The 21,366-nt window shown below is 36.8% G+C and overlaps 2 protein-coding genes across 2 annotated transcripts; one reads left to right on the forward strand and one right to left on the reverse strand.

Annotated features, from left to right (window-relative positions):
• Nucleotides 1–353: 353 nt before the first annotated feature.
• Nucleotides 354–2,747, reverse strand: LOC127881426 (prestalk protein-like). Its single transcript, XM_052429305.1, has 4 exons — nucleotides 2,721–2,747; nucleotides 1,502–2,354; nucleotides 800–1,447; nucleotides 354–754 (listed from the first exon to the last, which is right to left on the reverse strand). The coding sequence occupies exons 1-4, from the start codon at nucleotides 2,745–2,747 to the stop codon at nucleotides 354–356; spliced, it is 1,929 nt and encodes a 642-aa protein (XP_052285265.1).
• Nucleotides 2,748–9,800: 7,053 nt separating this feature from the next.
• LOC127880737 (protein LZIC-like) lies at nucleotides 9,801–19,428 on the forward strand. Its single transcript, XM_052428106.1, has 5 exons — nucleotides 9,801–9,901; nucleotides 11,930–12,065; nucleotides 13,651–13,749; nucleotides 18,249–18,426; nucleotides 19,370–19,428. Exons 1-5 carry the CDS (start codon nucleotides 9,801–9,803, stop codon nucleotides 19,426–19,428), a joined length of 573 nt encoding a protein of 190 aa, XP_052284066.1.
• The last annotated feature ends 1,938 nt before the right edge of the window (nucleotides 19,429–21,366 follow it).

A 21,366-nucleotide genomic window follows, 5' to 3' on the forward strand; every position in this document is an offset into this window, starting at 1 on the left:
ATTTATCATACTATATAAAAGTATACTAAGACTTCCATTAACTGGACAAGATGTATTTATAAGGTAATTAAATTTCAAATTAATTACAGTCGGTTTTATTACGACGGCAATAGGCGGTTGATAATGTTTTGCAAATCTTTGTATTTTAACATCGCAGACTTATAACCTCAATTACATTCCGTAGGCACAAACCTGTGTTTCTGTGGTTCATGCAAATTCACTTACGAGGTTGTATATAATTCATATTTGGTTAAATATTTAATTAAATAACATCAGAAAGATTATGAAGAACATTATGTTTATCAAACTTTATTTAAATTCAATAACAAACGTGCACAAACAATTTTTTCGTCTTAGTCTTTGATGTTCTGAATGCAACATAATCGTCTTAATACTACACGGATTCTTTTTAGGAGTTGCCATCCTGTGCCCGACGCCTTCTTCTTTGTAAAGCCACAATTGGCGTCTTCCTGAAATGGCTGCATGTTCTTTTCATCAGAGCGGTTCTTGTCATCACCCAGTATCACGCAATCCTCAAGCTCGTTGTCATCATCATTGCAGCCAGTGTCATCAGTTATGACCTTGTCATCATCATTGCAGCCCTTGTCATCAACACATACCTTGTCATACGTTAGGCCCTTGTCATCGGTGCGGCCTTTATCATGTGTGCAGCCCTTGTCATCAGTGCAGCCATTTTCATCAGTGAGGTTCTTGTCATGATTGCAGCCCTCGTCGTGATTGCAGCCTTTGTCATCTGCACAGCCCTTGTCATTTGTGCATTAATTGTCGTCAGTGTTGCCCTTGTCATCTGTGCACACAATGTCATCAGTGCAGCTCGTGTCATCTGCGCAGACCTTGTCATAAGTTAGGCCCTTGTCATCTGTATAGCAATTGTCATCTGCGCAGCCTTTGAAATCTGCGTAGCCCTTGTCATCTGTGCATCCCTTGTCATCTGTGAGACCCTTGTCATCTGCGCAGCCTTTCTCATCTGCGCAGCCCGTGCCATCTGCGCATCCCTTGCCATCTACACAGCCTTTGTCATATGCACAGCCTTTGTCATCTGCGCAACCTTTGTCATCTGTGCATCCCTTGTCATCTGTGAGATTCCTGTCATCTGCGCAACCTTTGTCTTCTGCGCAGCCTTTGTCATCTACGCAGCTTTTGTCATCTGCGAAGCCCGTGTCATCATGGCATCCCTTGTCATCAGTGAGACTCTTGTCATCTGCGCAGCCTTTGTTATCTGCGCAGAATTTTTCATCTGCGTAGCCTTTGTCATCTGCACAGCCCGTATCATCTGAGCATCCCTTGCCATCTGCGCAGCCTTTGTTATCTGAACAGCCTTTGTAAACTGCGCAGCCTTTGTCATCTGTGCAGCCTTTGTCATCTGCGCAGCTATTGTCATCAGTGCATCCCTTGTCATATGTGAGACTCTTGTCATCTGCGCAGCCTTTGTCATCTGTGCAGCCTTTGTCATCTGCGCAGCCTTTGTAATCAGCGCAGCCCTTGTCATCTGGGCATTCATTGTCATCTGCGCAGTCTTTGTCATCTGCACAGCCTTTGTCATCTGTGCAGCCTTTGTCATATGTGAGGCCCTTGTCATATGCGCAGCCGTTGTCATCTGTGCATCCCTTAGCATATGCGAGACTCTTGTCATCTGCGCAGCCTTTGTCATCTACACAGCCTATGTCATCTGCGCAGCCTTTGTCATCTGCACAGCCCGTGGCATCTGTGCATCCCTTGTCAGTTGTGAGACTGTTGTCATCTGCGCAGCCTTTGTCATCTGTGCAGACTTTGTCATCTTCGCAGCCCATGTCATCTGTAAATCCCTTATCATCTGCGAAGCCTTTGTCATCTTCGCAGCCCATGTCATCTGTGAATCCCTTATCATCTGCGAAGCCTTTGTCATCTGCGCAGCCCTTGGCATCTGCGCAGCCTTTGTAATCTGCGCAGCCCTTTTCGTCAGAGCAGCCCTTGTCAGCTGTGCATCCCTTGTAATAATCAGTGCAGCCCTTGTCATCATCATTGCAGCCCGTGTCATCATCTGTACAGCCCATACCATTATCATTGCAGCCCTTTTCATCAATGCAGCCCTTGTCATCTGCGCAGCCCTTGCCATCTATGCGGCTGGTGGCATCATCATTGCAGCCCTTGTCATCTGTGCTGCCCTTGTCATCAGCAGTGCAGCCCTTGTCATCGTCATTGCAGCCCGTGTCATCAGTGCATTCTTTGTCATAAGTGCAGGCCTTTTCATAAGGGCAGCCCTTGTCATTGATGAAGCCCTTGTCATCAGTGCAGCCCTTGTTATCAATGTAGCCCTTGTAATCTGTGAAGCCCTTATTATCATCATTGCAGCCCTTGTCATCAATGCAGAACTTGCCATCTCTTCAGCCCTTGTCATATTGGTGGCTTTTGAAATCATCATTGCAGTCGTTGTCATCTGCGGAGCCCTTGCCATCAATGCAGCCCTTGTAATCTGTGCTGCCCTTGTCATCATCAGTGCAGCCATTGTCATCAATACAGCCCTTGTCATTTGTGCAGCACTTTTTGTTCTCTTCGGTTCTGTTCTGTTCTGTTATATCAAGAGGAAAGCGTTTGTTTGTATCAATAGGTGTGAAAATTGAGTTGGAACTTAGACGATTAGATGTCGATTTATCATTTGATAAATAAGCGTTTTAACTCCCCATTGGTTGTTGTCGACTCAGGCACACTCTTAAAAGTACCTCTGGTTCTCTTAAATCTGCATCCATGAACGCCGCGTCTGAAAAATACGTTTAAAAGCACCCGGGCATACTCCGGAGTATATTTTAGTACATGTTCCATACACTGGGATCTTTGTAGAATGTTTATGAGTATCCCGGGGTAGTTTTTAAGAAATACCTTTGCCGACAATTAGCAATCGAGCCATGATGCATCGAGATAGGACCGGGTTTTAAACAGCGTTAATAAGGAATACTGGATTTTGACTTAAATTTTTTTTTTTCTAATTAACTAACGAACGAACAAATTGAAAACGCAATACTTCGAAATAATCAGAAAACCGGATTAACGGTTTTCTAAATAACAACGATAAACTGAAGTTTTAAGTTTTTAACGAACGGGGAGTTAGCCGTTACTTCCCATTCTGAAAATTATCTTGTAAGGAGGACACGAACAAAGTTGCAGCAGTGGAATACAATTAAGAATTATAAGAACTAAAGATGATTTGCTGTGCCTCATCGAGGCATGAAATAAGGATATTTATTTAAAAAATACAAGATATAATATATCTTTTACAATACAAATTATAATGATATCAAATGAACATCGATTAAGACGATACATTTGCAATGTATTGAAGTGTTAACGCGGACTTATTTTATATTTATTCAAAGATCTACGATAAAACGTACGCCGTATTCTGCGACGCGGCCTGGCGCATAGACATCCTTCTTTTGTAGCCTCTTCGAGGACGTAGTTCTGCACTCGCCGTCTTACTATTAGGTACATCTCACTGCATGATACTCCTGCTTCGTGAACTTCGACTGCAAGTTTCGCAATCATGGGCATAATCACGTCGTTCATAAAAGCTGGATAGCCCCCTTAGGATACGAAATACCTTCCAACTGGGGTAAGCTGGAATAAATTGCGCGTCTCTTGATTCAATGCGATGTCGTACATTTTTTCGTTGATTGAAATATTTCTAGATGTTTCGTTGTGTCTGTTCTCTTGTATTGCTAACTGCGTTTCTAACGGCAGTAACGTCAATGACGTCGTAACGTTGCAAAATCGTCCAATCGTACATAAGCTAACATAATTGCCGTGGTCCGTTTGGAGTTTTCCGTAAATATAAAAAGCCAATTAATTGGACATTCAAACGTTATCGCGAATACACGGGTAAAGCGTTGATACGAATCATCTCGGTGAATATATCAGAACCATGTTCAAGTTGAATAAAATTATGCTCTGTTTGGTCAGCACGGTAATGTACATGTCCGTATATTATGTTATAACATTGTGGGGAATTATTTTCGTCAGAAACTATGATACTGTTTTATTGTTACAATTACGACGTATTCAAAATGCTTTGTTTTAGCAGGCTATTGTCGGATAAGGTACACTTACAAAAATATTAATTTTCAAAATGGCTGCAGATTGCTTAACGTCATGCTCATTAATACCAAACTTTTTAATTAATGTATCTTATTATTAAAAAAATTAAAATATTAATGATAACCTCATTCATGCAATGTAAGATGATATCGAGGTCATGCATCTCTTTTTTATACAAGTTAACCGTTAATTCGTACTGATTCATACAGAAGTTTTTGATACGCTGGCTGAGTAAGGATTACAAAAGATTTCATGATGAAGCATTTCCAATTTGCATTAAAATGAATGCATGTTTAACGTCATGTTTTATTTTCTGTGTGTAAAGTTTAACTGAGGTTTTTTTCCGCACCGTTGTGTAGCATGCGAACTTGGTTTGTGATCGCCATACCGGAAAAGGTACCCCCCCCCCCTCCCACCACACACACCCGATACTCCGGTACCAGACCTCAGACACTACATATGTGTGAAGGATTTCAAAAGTTTGGAATTAAAACTAAAACATCTCTGACATGCCTATGCCACCGCCCCAAATAATTATATGACTGTTTCAGAAACAGTACGGACATAATTCTTCGTGCTATGGAACGGTTTTGGAATCCATTTATTTAGTAATTGTTGCGAAAAACTGAAATATTTCCGTCATCAAATGGACTGTGTTGCAAATAAGTCGAAGATTTTCGACGAGAAATTAAGCCTTGTTCGCAATTTACAAAAACACGGACATTTTTTCAAACAAATTCAAAATTTAAATGTATTTTTATAAGTTACTAGTTATCACGTTGCCGGAAACTTCTTCTCGCTATGTTAAAACTCGAGGAAGTGTTAAACGCCATAAGCCATCTTTGCTTACATACGCAATTAGAATAACATGATTAAATTTAAACAATTGCCGACGTTGGCATATATTATTGACAAAAATTGTGACTCGTCGTTACTCAGCATAGCTACGATGCTGATTTCATGTTTTATAGAATTAACAAGAAATATGTATAAAAAGACGTTTTGTGTATATCCTGACTTTGAAATAAAGTTGGAAAATGTGCGTTTCTAAATAATTGAACTGAACCCAAAGTGTTTTTTCACTTGTTAGTCGCATATCAATCGCATGAAACGCGTGTTATTAAATACATGCATATTCAAACAACGCAATAGTGTTCGTAGATAAATATTATACTACGGGAGACCACATCATATATGTACTCAAATTGCTTATTTTGAGTTTATTTTTTCGCCACCGAAATATATGGTATGTTTATATTTGAATATCATGCAGTTTTCTATTGACACATTCAAATCACACTGTCAGAGCCGCGTCATGCGAAAGGGGTTATATGGCGTTTCGGTCAGCGTATAAAATCACACGAGGCTTCATGTGTATCATGTTATTTCTTAAATTTTGAACCAGATTATGAAATACTATTACAATATATGTACATTTCCAGAAAGGAAATTCATTTCTGCGTTGAATAAGACGGAGTTCATGGAAATTGCTGTACAATTGACGAAGTTATGGCTGTTCAAAGCGATGCACCCTGTTTTCTGGTCATTTTGAGTTGAATGCCTTGTTATATAAATATTTGCTACTGATTTTTAAAGAGAAGTTGATTTTGCATTATAATTTGATTAGGTCTCATTCAAAATGATGTTTTTACTAATTAATATCATAGCCACACGCTAACCACCTGTGTTTTCGAACGGTTCCGGAGAATACACTTACTCTAATAATACTTTTCGTGCACGTAAGCTGCTAAGAACAAAATTCACTTTCAGTTTTAACACAGAGTTGTCGCATGTTAGTGAATTTTATAGATTCTCTTTGAATGTGAGTAATCATTCTTTGGATATAAATGAGCTATAAAAGAACTAAACTGTTTCATACAAGAGAACTGGGTGACAGTGACGAAATATATTACATGTCAAATGATTTGGCTGAAGTGGGTGGGGCTGTAGTCTTAATAGCTAAAGAAACTTCAACGTACAGTTTATATAGTATTGACATACCTGTATAAAGTCGCGCCAGTAAAAACTCATAAAAAGCGACATTTAAAGTTATGGTAGCCAGAACTATAGTCTAAATAGCTATAAAAACTTCAGCGCACAGTTTATATAGTAATGACAGACCTGTCGCGCCAGTCAAAAATCATAAAAAGTGACATTTAAAGTTATGGTAGCCAGAACTATAGTCTAAATATCCTTATCTCAACCAGTTAGTGTTTTTTGTCTTAAAAAGAAATTGTTTGTTTTCCCTTAATCAAAGTTACTTTACAAGTATATAGTGATTTGTTATTAAAATTTTAAATATCCCCAATCCTGACTTCAATCTTTTAAAAGTCCCCGTCTCTTGGAAAAATCACACCTGATGGGAAACATGTCCTGTCAATAAAAATGGAATTAAACACAACACAATAAATTACTGGTCAATGACACTAACATGCATTTGCTGCTTAATTCTTGAACATGTTATTACTAGCTGAAACAGGTTCCACCTTGTTATAAATAATGTTTTATATGACCTCCAACACGGCTTTAGACTTTCCCATTCTTGCAAAACACATTCCTCTGGAACCTAACCGAATCAAATAAGCAAGGTACGCAAACTGACATCATCATTATGGGTGTTTCTAAATAATTGGATAAAGTACCCCACAAGCACCTCTAATACCAACTACAATACTATGGAATTAATTAAAATGCTTTCTTCTGGATATCTGACTTCCTGACAAATAGAACCAAGACTGTTTTTCTTAAGGGAACCATGTCAGACAAGGTACCTGTAACCTCCCAAATCCCTCAGGGCCTATCTTGTTTCTGATTTACATAAATTGTTAAGTTGCCGCTAGTAATTAATTCCATGGCACTCGGGACATGCAACAAATATTTGAAAAAAGCTTTTTAGTACGGACTACCATAGATATTTACGGGGACCTATACAAACAATTTGTTTGTATAGGTCCCTGAAATTTATAATTATACGATTATCTAGGTTGGCGCTAAGGAAAAAAAATTAGTAGCCAAATTTCAGCACTACGATGACGACCCACATTATAACGTTATTTGCTCAATGAACGACATAATCATTATCATGAATCTATAGGTATCAATAATGACTGTATTAAATTATCAATGAAGTCACATTTAAATAAATTATTTGTGACGTGAAATCAAATAATTACATGTTTTATTTTATTTTTCATTTATATTTATTTTCATGCACTGGCATAAACGGTATACAATGTTAGAACTTTCAGATATGTCCCGGTCTTTGATTGGGTGGGTCTTGCCTAACTCCTATTTGCCCCCCCCCCCTTTTCCCAATAATTTTTGCCATACAGTAGTCTGGTGCTTCTTGATTCCTGAAAAATACATTTACTGCATAATTTATTCAAACGTATCGGTAAATTTGTAAGTCTTAAATACTGCATGTACTGAGCGGCTAGGCTATATTTAGTAAAACATCGCCTGTTTTTAAAAAAGCATGCTTTGCATGCGTAGAACTTGGCATTGCAGACGACAGCAAAAATTTCGCGCTCTTTCTTATAACACGGGTTCTACATGGCATACGGGTATTAATGCATAGTGAATAGTTATTATCACGTGGCTGTAGAAAAACGGTGTAAATCAGTTCTACAAATAGACATGAAAAAATATACATGCACTGAATTTAATTTGTTACCGCATCAAATTATTTACGGGTTTTGTTTTTCACAACTTACTCGCCGTAAGTAATTTTACACTGCTCACCAATTGCAATTAACTTCTCATAATTAATTATTGTTTACAGTACGGTAAATAGGTGTGATGATGATGCCCAAGACAGCCTATAATGTACTGCTTTATTTACCGGTTTTATATCACGTATTAATGCTACAACTGTGATTCATTGTTAATAAACCTGCGATAAACGCTTACTCTGTGACCGACATCAATCAAAAATAATAATCGCTATATAACTCCGCCTCCATAAACATTATCGTAACCGATTGGACGTTAAAAATCACAGTTTTGCGACTTGAAAGTTACCCGATAATTTCCTGTGATGCATCTGTCAGCATACATGACTGTTTTATGTGGCTTGAATATACGATAAGGGCATCCGGTTATCTATTATCAGTGGACTATCTATTACCACCTGGAACTTTTATGGCGATTACATGTGGAAATCAGTACCGAGTTCTCTTTAAAAGTAGGGAATATTATATACTTATAGAGAAATATCAAGGTTTTTTGCAATCGCCATTTTCATTCACATTTTAAACTTTAATCGCCAGCTGAAAGATTCAATCGCCTTTGGCGATTTTGGCGATCGGAAACGCTAACATAGATTATTAAACATAATTATTAAGAACTTTCAGTATCAAGTTAAGGAAGATAACACTATCATTTTTTTTATCCATAATGCTTACTGCATTTTTAAATATTGATGTCGTGGCGTTGTGAATTTGGTGTCCGCCTAGCGATCGGGAGGTACCTTGTCTGACATGGTTCCCTTAAGAAAAACAGTCCATTAGTTTTGGTTCCAAGCCCAAACTGCGGTTAAATCCTTATCTAAATGTATCATGTAATGGGCAGGTTATTGAGCCAACCTCTTCTGTTAATTATCTTGGTGTAATTAAAAAGGCAAACTCTAGGTTAAAATTTCTATATAGGAAACATGAATATCTCACTGAACATACTAAGAAACTTTTGGTTATGTCACTTATTCAATGTCATTTTGACTTTGCCTGCTAATTTAATTTCTATGGCAGGCACGGATTTACCGGGGGGGAGGGGGGCTTATTTTTTTCTTATAAGTGTTTTTTGTGAAACAAAGTTGGCCAGAAGACGTGCCCCTTCCAACCTTACCGCCTCCCATCCACAGGGGGTCACCTGTTGTACGTTAAGACCAAATTACTTAATTGCAGATGAAAGCATCAATATTCTGGCACTCTGAAAAAATACATATTTGTTTAAAGAGGTTATAGATTTTTAAACATTTGTTATATGTCAACATGTTGTAAAATGTTTAGCCTTCAACGTAAAAATTTAAGTTAAAACTTTTTGTTGACAGGCAATAATACAGTATGACAAATTATTACTCAGATTAAGCTCCTCCTAATGATGTATGTCATATGTACTGTTTGTTACCTAAAGGTCCTACCCAACTGAGGGCAAGTAAGACAACTCCTTAAAGCAATGATTGTCCATTCTTTCTAAATGAAACTACACATAGCAGGAAAACTCCTGTCAGTAACTTTGTTTTTGGAATTATACAAATTTTATTTTAGTTGTTGAATGGTCTTTATTTTGGAATGCATTTTGTCCTAATGAGATTAAATAAGGGCGTTTTTTTTTATAAAACATGTAAGTAATTACATGTACATTTAGTGTAAATTGACTTCAGTACCATTTAATATGCCCTAATCTTGTAAGCATAAGTAGTCATATTTCATATTGTACAGATCTGGTACACCACCAAAGTCACACACTATAAGTTGTCTTACAAGAGCTTATTCTCTTTTTGCTTTTATTAACTTTATTTTGCATTTATTTTCATAATTACCCTTCTAGTATGAAATTAACACATTTAATATTAATCATCTTTGAATTTCAGATTGCTAAACCAAACCTAAGACAGTAGAAACCACTGAAAATAATGTAAACATAGAAATAAACAATCTACCTGAATTCCACACAGTCATTTAATTGCAACACACAAGTTCAGCGTTGGAGATATGGCGTCACGGGGCCGGCAGGAGACTTCTAAGTTGATTGGGAACTTGGAGGAGCAGATGGACAGACTCATGTGTCAGCTCACTGACCTTGAGGAACTTAAGTAAGTGAGAGTTTGACCTTTAGGAACTCAATTAAGTGTGAGTTTGACATTGAGGAACACAAATAAGTGAGAGTCTTACCTTGAGGAACTCAATCAAGTGAGAGTCTGCACCTTGAGAAACTCAAGTAAGTGAGAGTCTGACCTTGAGAAACTCAAGTAAGTGAGAGTCCGACCTTGAGGAACTCAAGTAAGTGAGAGTCTGACCTTGAGAAACTCAAGTAAGTGAGAGTCTGACCTTGAGGAACTCAAGTAAGTTAGAGTCTGACCTTGAGAAATTCAAGTAAGGGAGAGTCTGACCTTGAGGAACTCAAGTAAGTGAGAGTTTGACCTTGAGGAACACAAGTAAGTGATAGTCTGAACTTGAGGAACTCAAGTAAATGAGAGTCTGACCTTGAGGAACTGGAGTAAGTGAGAGTCTGATCTTGAGGAGCTCAAGTAAGTGAGAGCCTGACCTTGAGGACCTCAAGTAAGTGAGAGTTTGACATTGAGGAACACAAGTAAGTGAGAGTCTGACCTTGAGGAACTCAAGTAAGTGAGAATCTGACCTTGAGGAACTGGAGTAAGTGAGAGTCTGATCTTGTGGAGCTCAAGTAAGTGAGAGAGTCTGACCTTGAGGAACTCAAGTGAGTGATAGTTTGACCTTGAGGAACTCAAGTAAGTGATAGTCTGACCTTGAGGCACTCAAGTGAGTGATAGTCTGATTTTGAGGAACTCAAGTGAGTGATAGTTTGACCTTGAGGAACTCAAGTTAGTGATAGTCTGACATTGAGGAACTCAGGTGATAGTCTGACCTTGAGGAACTCAAGTGAGTGATAGTTTGACCTTGAGGAACTAAAGTAAGTGATAGTCTGACATTGAGGAACTCAAGTTAGCAAGAGTCTGACCTTGAGTAACTCAAGTAAGTGAGAGTTTGACCTTGAGGAACCCAAGTAAGTGATAGTCTGAACTTGAGGAACTCAAGTGAGTGAGAATTTGATCTTGAGAAACACAAGTAAGTAATAGTCTGCAATTTGTTGTGTTAGTGCTCTGGTATTTTCCCATAAGGCCATTGGCTCCAAAAAAACTTTTTTATTAAGTTACAGGGTATAGTGCAGAATACAAGAGACAAATTCCAGAGACAAGCCTGGGTCTTTTTAGTTGCCCAAACACCCGGTAGTTAGATCATGTATTGCGTTGTTTTTTTAGTTTGAACTAATTATGCATAGTTAGAAGATTAAGCTGAGCTGAGAATTGAACATGCCATCTCTGAATTCTGAGGCTAGCGTGACTGACAGACTAATCTAACAGTTCTAACTTAGTAAGGACTAGTTTAGGGAATATCTTGTCCCTCCATGGGGTATTGCAGTCAACTTACTGATTTGCCATAAAGTATCTATATACTCTTTTCACTCAGCTTTCTAATGAGAGGTTCAAATGTTTATGTCATTGTTTCTTCTTCATCAATGTAGTGATCACCGCAGATAAAAGGGTGTGTGTGTTAAACTACTCTTTTCAGCCCTATCCTTTCCATCCAGATTGTGGTATATTGTGACTCTACTGTGAAGATGGTACAGCAGACCCCCCCCCCAACACACACAATTTGTTTTAATTTCCCATTTGTCAGGCTGCTGCTATAAACCCTACGGAACGTGGGGATAAAACTTCTAGGTGCAATACTTGTGTGCTGCCTGCTGACATCATGTGGTGATTTCCCATGAATGTTCACATTAAAATTAATCTAGAGACAGTTACTATGTTTAAGTCTCAAACCATCATTATCCACATTTTCGGGACAATGGACTTTATTGGGTAAAGTGTCTTACCAGATTAGCCTGTGCACTCCACAAAGTTTCAGAGAGGACACTTTCCACCTTAACTGAAATTTTGGCTAAGAAGAGACTTCCTTTAAACAAAAAATACCATAAAAGCAGAAAGTGTTGTTTCTGATAAGCCATAGTGACTACACACTGTAATCTGGGACAACACACATGCATGAAAACCGTTTCCCAGGACGAGGCTGATCATGATGCGGGTATTTTACTAATTCAGGGAGGACCTGGATGCGGATGAATACGAGGACACGAAACGCGACACGATAGAGCAGCTGAAGGAGTTCAAGGAGTCCCTGGACAGGATGGTGGGAGGAGACATCAGTCTGGTGGACGAGCTCAACAGCATGCAGCTGGTACGGTGTCAGGGCGGTTTTTACATTGCTTTGGGTACTGCTACAGAGAATTCTTTTGTGCTTTATAAAGAACTCAATGTACCGTAAAACACAACTTTAATAATTGATTTCAGTTTGGGTTTTTTCACAAACTTCAGCAAATGGGGCTGGTAATGGTATTTTCAGAATTTGGCGATGCAAATTTCGAACCTGCCATCTCAATGTTCTGGTGCTTGCATGTCACCACTAGACCACAGATCTGATCTAAGAAAGTTTCTCTGATCAAATTCTCCTTTAAATTGTCTGAATGAGATGAACAGCATGCAGCTTTTATGGTTGCAGGAAGTTTTATAAATCATCTTGGGTTGACTGTAAGCCCTCATTTTTTGCCAAAAATATGGTCAATAACAGACTTGATTTTAAGGCAGTCAGGGTTACAAGCCAGAGCCTACAGCGTTATAAACAAATTTGGCTACAATGGACCTAATTTTTTTTCTGTACATTTTAGCTCAAATGAGCAAAACATACTCAAGGTGAGCTTTTGGAATGCCTTTTGTGTTGCCTTTGTTGTCTGTCTGCTGTGAACATCTATCTTGGGAACTAAATAGCAGCCACATTATACTCCAATCTTCATTAAACTAAATAATAACATATGTCCGAAAAATATATTGGCTAATTTCAAAACTGGGTCATGTTGGGTCAAATGCAAGGTCACTTGGTAAAATCGAATAACAAATTTGAACTCTCCAGAAATCAGATGTTCTGTCCTTTCATCATTAAACTTGCTCAGAAATATGTTCTTTTGATATCTTGGCCAAGTTAAAAAATGGTTTCGGTCTGTTTAAGATATTGATGCCACAGGAAATGGCAGTTTCCCCAGATAGCTATAATAAAACCATGTGAACACGTGTGAACACTTTTAAGTCACAGTTTTTGGAGAATCATCCTTGAGACATTTTTTTCTAATAATATGTTGGCCAAGTTTGAAAATGGTTCCAGTCCTTTCTAGAACATTATTGCCAGGGAGGTGGTCAAATTCTCAAATAAGGTTATAGAGAAACCTTGTTAACACTTTGATTGTCACATTTGTTGGAGAATCATCAAATTGCTCAGAATATTTGCTCTAATGATATTTTGGCAGAGTGTGCGAAGATGTTTCTAGTTCTCTGAAAAAAATTGGTTACAGGAAAGGTGGGTGGCAGTTTTCCTTCCATCTCTATGGTGATACACTATCTGCTAAGAACAATTTAGTTCTTTTGGATCTCAGGGGAGAGGCCTAGAGTATTCGGCCTTCTTGTGTTCGAGGCAATAGATTTCTAAAATAAATTATTCGGGCCCAAGGCTTTTGGGCTCCTGCTTATTTCAATGTTTCCACTGCCCTAACATTCTCTGTGCATTGTCGACCATACAAGTAGCCATTTCTATGTGCATTGTAGACCATACAAGCAGACATTTCTCTGGGCATTGTAGGCCATACAAGCAGCCGTTTATCTGTGCATTGTTTGTCATACAAGCAGCCATTTCTCTGTGCATTGTAGGCCATACAAGCAGCCATTCCTCTATGCATTTTTGGCCATACAAGCAGCCATTTCTCTGTGCATTTTAGGCCATACAAGCAGCCATTTCGGAGGCATTCAAGACCCCTGAGGTGATCCGAATGTTTGCCAAGAAGCAGCCAGGGCAGCTGAGACAGAGACTCTCTGAGGTAAGGGATAAACAGGGGCCTGCTTATGCCTCTTTCTGGGAAAACTGGGCTTAATGTGCAGTCTGCACAGGCTCCTCACGCACACTTCAAGCACATGCATTTAGCCCATATTTCCCAAGACAAGAATCAAGTGCTCACATTTGTGTTGAAATAATATTTCAAATGTCTAAGCATGCAAACAAAAAGATAAAAAATAAACATTTCAGGAGGAGGGGGATATTTTATAAGCTTCAAAGATAATTCTCAAGACACATGTGAGACGAAAAACTGTTTGGTACAATACAAGCATCAACACCTGGTGACAACAGAAGTTTGCCTTAATAATTTACGAGAATCAAAATGAAATATGTAAATTACTAAGTTATAATTTGCCTGAGTAAAAATAAACAAGAGGTTAGGAAAGTATGACCTTTCTTCAACCGCAAATGGAAAATTAATCATCATTGCTAGCAACACTGCGGGGAATCACGTGATCACAAAAGTACATCGTACGCACAAAATGGCGGAAAAAGATCTCTCTTATTGACGAAAATCAAGGTATTCTAATATTTTATAATATCAAAATAAATTATAACTATGCGCAGAATACCCGCTTAGTCGCCTTATGTACTCTGGTAATTGTCGTTTTTCTTAGATTTCTGTAGTTTTCTTAAACATTCAGGAACAATAAACAATGAAAATTGTACATCGTCTGAACATACTTTATTTTGACGTGTATGCTATTCAAGACGACAAACAATGAAATAAATACAACATTTTTTGCTTGATAACATGATTAGAATATTTCGTACAAGGTTTTGCACATAGTTTAAGCTTTTTTAGATCTGTGGCGAGGAATTTGGAAAATAGTTCATCGTCTGAACGTTTTTTGTTTGAGTACACCGTCTGAACGGTTTTGAGTACATCATCTGAACTGCTTCTGTTTTTACTTTTAATGCAAAGTTTATCATAATAAAATTGTGATCAGCCAAGCGATTTTTTGTCCAAATGATTTCCATTCTATGATCAGAAAACACAAAATCCTGTGTTATTTTACATGTTTACTTAGTGTTTAATTTTATTAAATTAAATTTATTAAATTAAATACAAGTCAGGCTCGAAAAAGGTTGTTATTTATATATATATAAAGGCATGACAATAATGTAATGCGAGGTATGTCATTTGGACGAAAGATCCTTGGCTTTTCACATATTTATATTTAAAAAGACCAAATGTAAAACTAAACTGAACTTAACATTTCTTTTTACATACTTGGCACATGTGAGTGCTTATTAAAAATATAATGCTCGGCTCGAAACAGTGGCAGCTCTGAGCTTGCGGTGATTTTTGTCAAGCTTCAATAATATATGTAGTCTGATTTACATATATGTGGTAATCGATATATAATTATTTTTGTGAATATCAAATATTGATATCATCAAATAAGTTGATATAATGAGATGTCTGTTATATATAGCTGTTTTTTTATTTCAAAATGCGCAAAAAGTCAAGTCGATCGCTTCATCGTTTGAAGAGAAAGCGCTTGAAAACATCGCAAACAAAACGATTAACACCAAAATGCATTTCGTCAACTGCATGTCACACTGGAGATTGTCTGCAACAAATTACACCTGTGCTAACGCCCATTAAGTCACCATTTCATTCATTAGAGTATATAGTATCTTCACCCAAAAAGCGAGCAAAGAAAAGCATTTCTGCAAGAGCTCTTTTTGCACCGCAGCCATCTTGTGAAAAAATATGCCGTGGCATTCATGACGCTACTGAATCAGATTATCTTCTGTACATTAACAATGGATCAGTCAAAACGAAAACGAACAGTTAAGTGGAATCGATATCGTGTGAATCTCAAATCTATGAGAATACTACAACACAAGCAGACAATTTAACGAGATGCATATTCATAAAATAGTTTGTACTAATGTTTCTAAGATATGAAATAGTTGTATATCTACATCTCATATATTAACTCTTCTCAGATTATACCACCTCCTTTTAATACCAATTTTATGAATTGTTATAGATTTTCCTAATGCTTTGTGCTATTTTATGCCAAATACAAATTATGTTAATGTTATGTCATGAAATAAAATTTAATGTTAATAAAGAAGTCATTATGACCTAGTGTTATATTTATATTAAACATCATATAGAGGCCCTTGAATACATGTATGTGTTATTTAATCTTGACTGGGGTCAGAAGTGGCCACAAGCAGGAAATAAAATATTTTATTGACTCGAATAGCTGAATAACTGATAAAATAACTTCTACAGGACATAAGCCCAATTTGATGGCGGGTGGGGGCAGATATAAGACATTAGCAAAAACAGCAAATGCACTTTACACAAGATATGATGCTTCAAGAGGAATTTACTGGATTAAAGCATTTTGAGGACTTTTATATCAATTATCTATTTTATATCTATTATACCCGGTTCATGAATGTCTTCCTATCAGAATATACTGCTGTTAATAGCCTAGCGCAATGTTGAAATTATTCATTTGTACACTTCAGCATGTGGTGCATTACAACTTAATGCTTGGTGTATTGTCTATATTGTCAGATACAAGTTCCTATAGACAACATCAGTGCAGCAAGATTTTTTTTTTATTAACGGTAGTGTTAACAAGGTTTTGCTATAGCCATACACGGCAAACTGCCCCGCTCCCTAGTGGCCATGTTTTTTAACGGACCGAATAACAATTTTCGAATTCAGGCAAGGTATCATAACAACAAGTTATGACCAAGTTTCAAGAAGATTGAACTATAAATGTGAATTCTAGTGTTAACAATCTTTTTCTTTATTTTGGCCAAGTGACCTAGGTTTTGACCTGGTGTGACCCAGTTTCGAACACGACAAAGATATCATTGGGACAACTTGTCTCACCAAGTGTCATGACAATCAAGCAATAAATGTTACCTTTAGAGTTTATCAAGGTAAAATGTTGACGACGCATTAAGGACAATGGTGATCCTAAAAACACAACATGAGCACCTTGTGCTCAGGTGAGCTTAAAATAAGAAACTTAACGTTATATGTTTTATGAAACAAATGTGATTTTTATTTGCACTAAACTAAATTTCCAGTAATTTATATTGGTTATGTCATAGTCAGAGAGGTAAATATTATGCACATATACAGTACATAGATTGGCATGTTCACAAATTCAAATATATGACTTAGTTTAAATAAATTCTTTATCACAGTCATTCTCAAGATTTATTAAAGTCATATCACGGTGATAATTTTCTCATCAATCCCTTGACCGGTTCGGCTGTTAGATAATGAGGGACAACAATACAGAAATCCTCCTCCAGGCAAGTCTGTTGTGTGCAGCTTAGAGTAATTCATCCATGGAAAGGGTTGTGCACTCTTACATGATTTATCCAGCTTTTCTTCTGACGGCCTCAGCGTCGACCTCCCTCTAGCGTGCCATGGAGAACAGTCTTGCACAGAGAGTCGTGCCTTGTGACGTGTCCAAACCAAGCCAGCTGTACCTTAGCACACATATTCGTGGTCATGGTAGTTCAGTTATAAAATTGCTCTTACTGAAGCTTGTTTCATTCCGTTCACTGTTGTTTATTTCTCAATATGAAACAATCAAAAGCAATCCAGTGTAATTTGTCCACTTCATATTGATGGCTTAATTTATTTGCCCATCGATAATTTCGATATGTAGAGAGAACATAACCGGATTTGATTTGCTGTTGGCATATATGGTAAAGTCTTCTTGGACCTTGTGTAGTACAATCTGATCTCAGTTCTAAAATTTAAAGATATAATAGCATACAGTTGACAATATAACAGCAAATACATTTTTAACACATTGAATAAACACACATTCACAGATGCGCATGAAGGATTTCTTTGTCTATTAATGTTTGTAGTAAAATTTGAAAGAATACTAGCGTCATAAATAAAGTTATTGGCTGTTCACAGATGTTATTACAATTTTATTATGATTAACATCGCATTAGAAGTAAAAACAGAAGCAGTTCCGATGATGTACTCAAAACCGTTCAGACGATGTACTCAAACAAAAAACGTGTTCAGACGATGTACTATCTTCCAAGTTCCTCGCCACAGATCTAAAAAAGCTTAAACTATGTGCAAAACTTTGTACGAAATATTCTAAGCATGTTATCAAGCAAAACATGTTATATTTATTTCGTTCTTTGTCGTCTTGAATAGCAAACACGTCAAAATAAAGTATGTTCAGGCGATGTACAATTTTCATTGCTTATTGTTCCTAAATGTTTAAGAAAACTACAGAAATCGAAGAAAAATGACAATTACCAGAGTACATAAGGCGACTAGGCGGGGTACTGTGCGCATAGTTATCATTTATTTTGATATTATAAAATATGAGAATACCTTGATTTTCGTCATTAAGTGAGAGCTTTTTCCGCAATTTTGTGCGTACGATGTACTTTTGTGATAATGTGATTCCCCGCAGGGTAGCAAGTCACTCTATCACCCACCAATGTCTTGTCTCACAGATCAGTAGAGATGAGAAGATAGGCAAGATCCCGCACAGCCAGGCGGTGGGTCAGTCGGTGGAGATCCTGACGGCGCTCAAGAAGCTGGGAGAGACCCTCACACCCGAGGAGGAGGCGTATCTACAGGCCAACTCCAGCACCAGTCTCAGGCAGTTTGAACAAGTCTCCGGCAACCTGGGTATGTGGTTAATAGGATAAGGCAGTATGTGATAAACTTAGGAAGATTGGGTACACTTTGCATAGGATTATGTATGTGTTTAACCCTTTCTGTCTCAAAAGCAAAGTAAAAACGGACATTGCAACCAGCATTAAACCAGAACAGCCTGCAAGTAACTCGCAGTGTGCTCAGGTTTTTTTATGCTGTTTGCTGCTTATCAGTATCGAAGGGTTGGAAGTGAAGCCTTTAAAATTTGAATCTATGAAAAAAGGTCTAATTAAATGTAACATCCTAGGGGCCTACAAATGTGTCAAAATACGTTTTTGAGTGGTAAAGGGATTCTTGGATGAAGTCATTTGAACTAGTGTCTAGGAACTTGGTCATGTATTTATGTGACAAGGCTGTTTGCAGAAGTCTCAGGGAACAGGGGTAGGACAATGGGGTTATGTATGCAATAAATGGGATAAGGCAGTTTGAGCAAGTATCGGAGATCTTTGGTACGTAATGAACGGGATATGACAGTGATGTTAAGGTCATTTATATAATGGTGTTTGTAGTGTTTTATATTGCTGCAGTGTTAATTTTTCTGCTTAACTAGTCAAGGACAATAAGGAAATAAACTCAAAGATATCTGATATTTTTAATAAGCACCTTAATGATATGAAATTGCAGCTGAATTGAGGTTAGTGTTTTGGCTTTCAAATTCTTTAATTTCCTGTTTGTTATGGCGTAGAGTTAAGATTTTTATTAGCCAAACACGAGGTAAAAAATTACCCCATATTTGCCATATTGAGGGCCAACATCTGAAGACAATATTTTATTTTGATAGTGCTAAGATAAATTATGCATTTATCATTCAATGTTTCAGATACATGTATACTGCATTGCAAATTAATTCAAAATTGGTATACCATGTACACATCATAATTAACAGTATTAAGACCTAGATGTGTGTTTCTTTTAGCTTCTGGAGACAAAGTGTTGGCGGTCGCAGGAAGTCAGGTGCAGCAAGCAAACAAGTGATCAAGATTTTAATATGCAAGCTTCTGTAGCAGCATTGGTTAGATACTAGGGACTTAGTTATTGATGTTTTACATCATCATCGGTGAAATCAAATTATTCAGGTTTGATAATTGCCATAACAATATTCTGACAATTATGCAATAAATCACACACAGGAACTTACTAGTATTTTTAGAATACTTTTCTATGAAAGTATATTGATGCATGCTTTCTTACCGCTTTCTTAATGTAATTCATGTAATAAATTGGTTATCAACTTTGTCTAAGATGGAAAATATTCAGAATAGACTTTAGCCCTAATAAATATAATATTGACCCATTTATGCATTAATTTTTTTTGTTGACAATTGCTTTTATTTTCTTCTCTATTCTAGGATTTATATAACTGATTCACATGTTTGTCCTGCATAAATCATTACAAATTTACTTATATACATATTTTCATTTTAAAGTGCCCTTAAACTGCTTTTCGAAAGAAATAAAATATTCCACTATTAAAATGATTTGAAGTTGAATAATAGGTAAAAACCATAATGCTAGTGAGATTGTCATTAAAGTACAATAAATCAAATGTATTGTATTCATGAAAATTAGGTTAGTGATGTTGTTATTTATTCTTTTGTTGTTTATATTGTTGTTGGTATCACGGAGCGTATCTAGAGTCAGTGTTGGTATATAGATAGATTGTACGAGTAAACATTTCTTGAAAATAACAACTAAAATACTAATCTTTGTGAATTCGATTTGTTAATATAACCTGGACAGGAATGAGACTTGTTTTAGGGGTAACCTGTAGTTATTATTGCATGGACAAAATGACGTCAAATCTACTCTGGAACAACTCATTACACACATGCATTGAGACTGGGGTTCAAAAGACTTTGCCTAATTAAAAAGTTTTTAAAATTTAAATGTATAAATACATGTCCAAATTCTCTTGTCTTTTGATAATGGAAGGGAAATAAATTATGGTCCAGATGGTATTGATAAACTAGATTTTTTGGACAAAAGTATCACATTCAGTTTGATATCTTGAATATCAATATTAATGTCTATAGAAAAACGAACATTTTTACTTATCTTGCTTTATTTTACAAATTGTGTGTATTGCATTGATTAATTTAGAATTACAGTTTATTCTATATGATATATTCCAGTGCAACATACAAGTTTGTTTGTAGAATTTCAGTTTATACTAGAATTATATGTATGTTTTATTCCAAATTATATTTTGTTCAAAAGCTTTGATATTTGTCGGACATACGGAGAGTGGATTGTGAACGGATTTCAAACTGTTGGTTTTGTACTTTTACTGGTATTATTGCAGATTTACTGTATCGTGCTATTTTAAAACATATACATGTTAAGAGAGCTGACAAAATATTGTTAAGCCCCAAGGACAGTATTCATTAAGCATCATTGGGAAAACTTAAGGCGACACCATACATCAATACAATTCCTTGTCTCTGGATATTTCATGCACTGCATTAGTATACATGTATTTTTTTCTAATATTAAAATGTAAAAAAATGAGCTATTTTCTCTTTAGTAAAACTTAATTTAAGATTTCCTTTATGAGCTTTACAAATACTTGCCCAAGGGCAGTGTGAATTAAATCTCACACAGACATTTGAGCTTACAAATGGCTGATTTATGTCTTCCAGATCAAGTAATGTCCTTCTTTCGCTCAAGGTCATGCCAGTTTATAATTAGTTTAGTAGTTTATTAACTGTTATGTGACATATTTTATGCCCCCGGATCGAATGATCGGGGGTATATTGTTTTTGGCCTGTCTATCTGTCATTCTGTGGAAAACTTTAACCTTGGTTAAAGTTTTGCAATATTAAATAACTTGCAATATTGAAGATAGCAACTTGATATTTGGCATGCATTTGTATCTCATGGAGCTGCACATTTGGAGTGGTGAAAGGTCAAGGT

Source organism: Dreissena polymorpha, chromosome 5 (genome assembly GCF_020536995.1).
Source record: "Dreissena polymorpha isolate Duluth1 chromosome 5, UMN_Dpol_1.0, whole genome shotgun sequence".
Lineage (NCBI taxonomy): Eukaryota > Metazoa > Mollusca > Bivalvia > Myida > Dreissenidae > Dreissena > Dreissena polymorpha.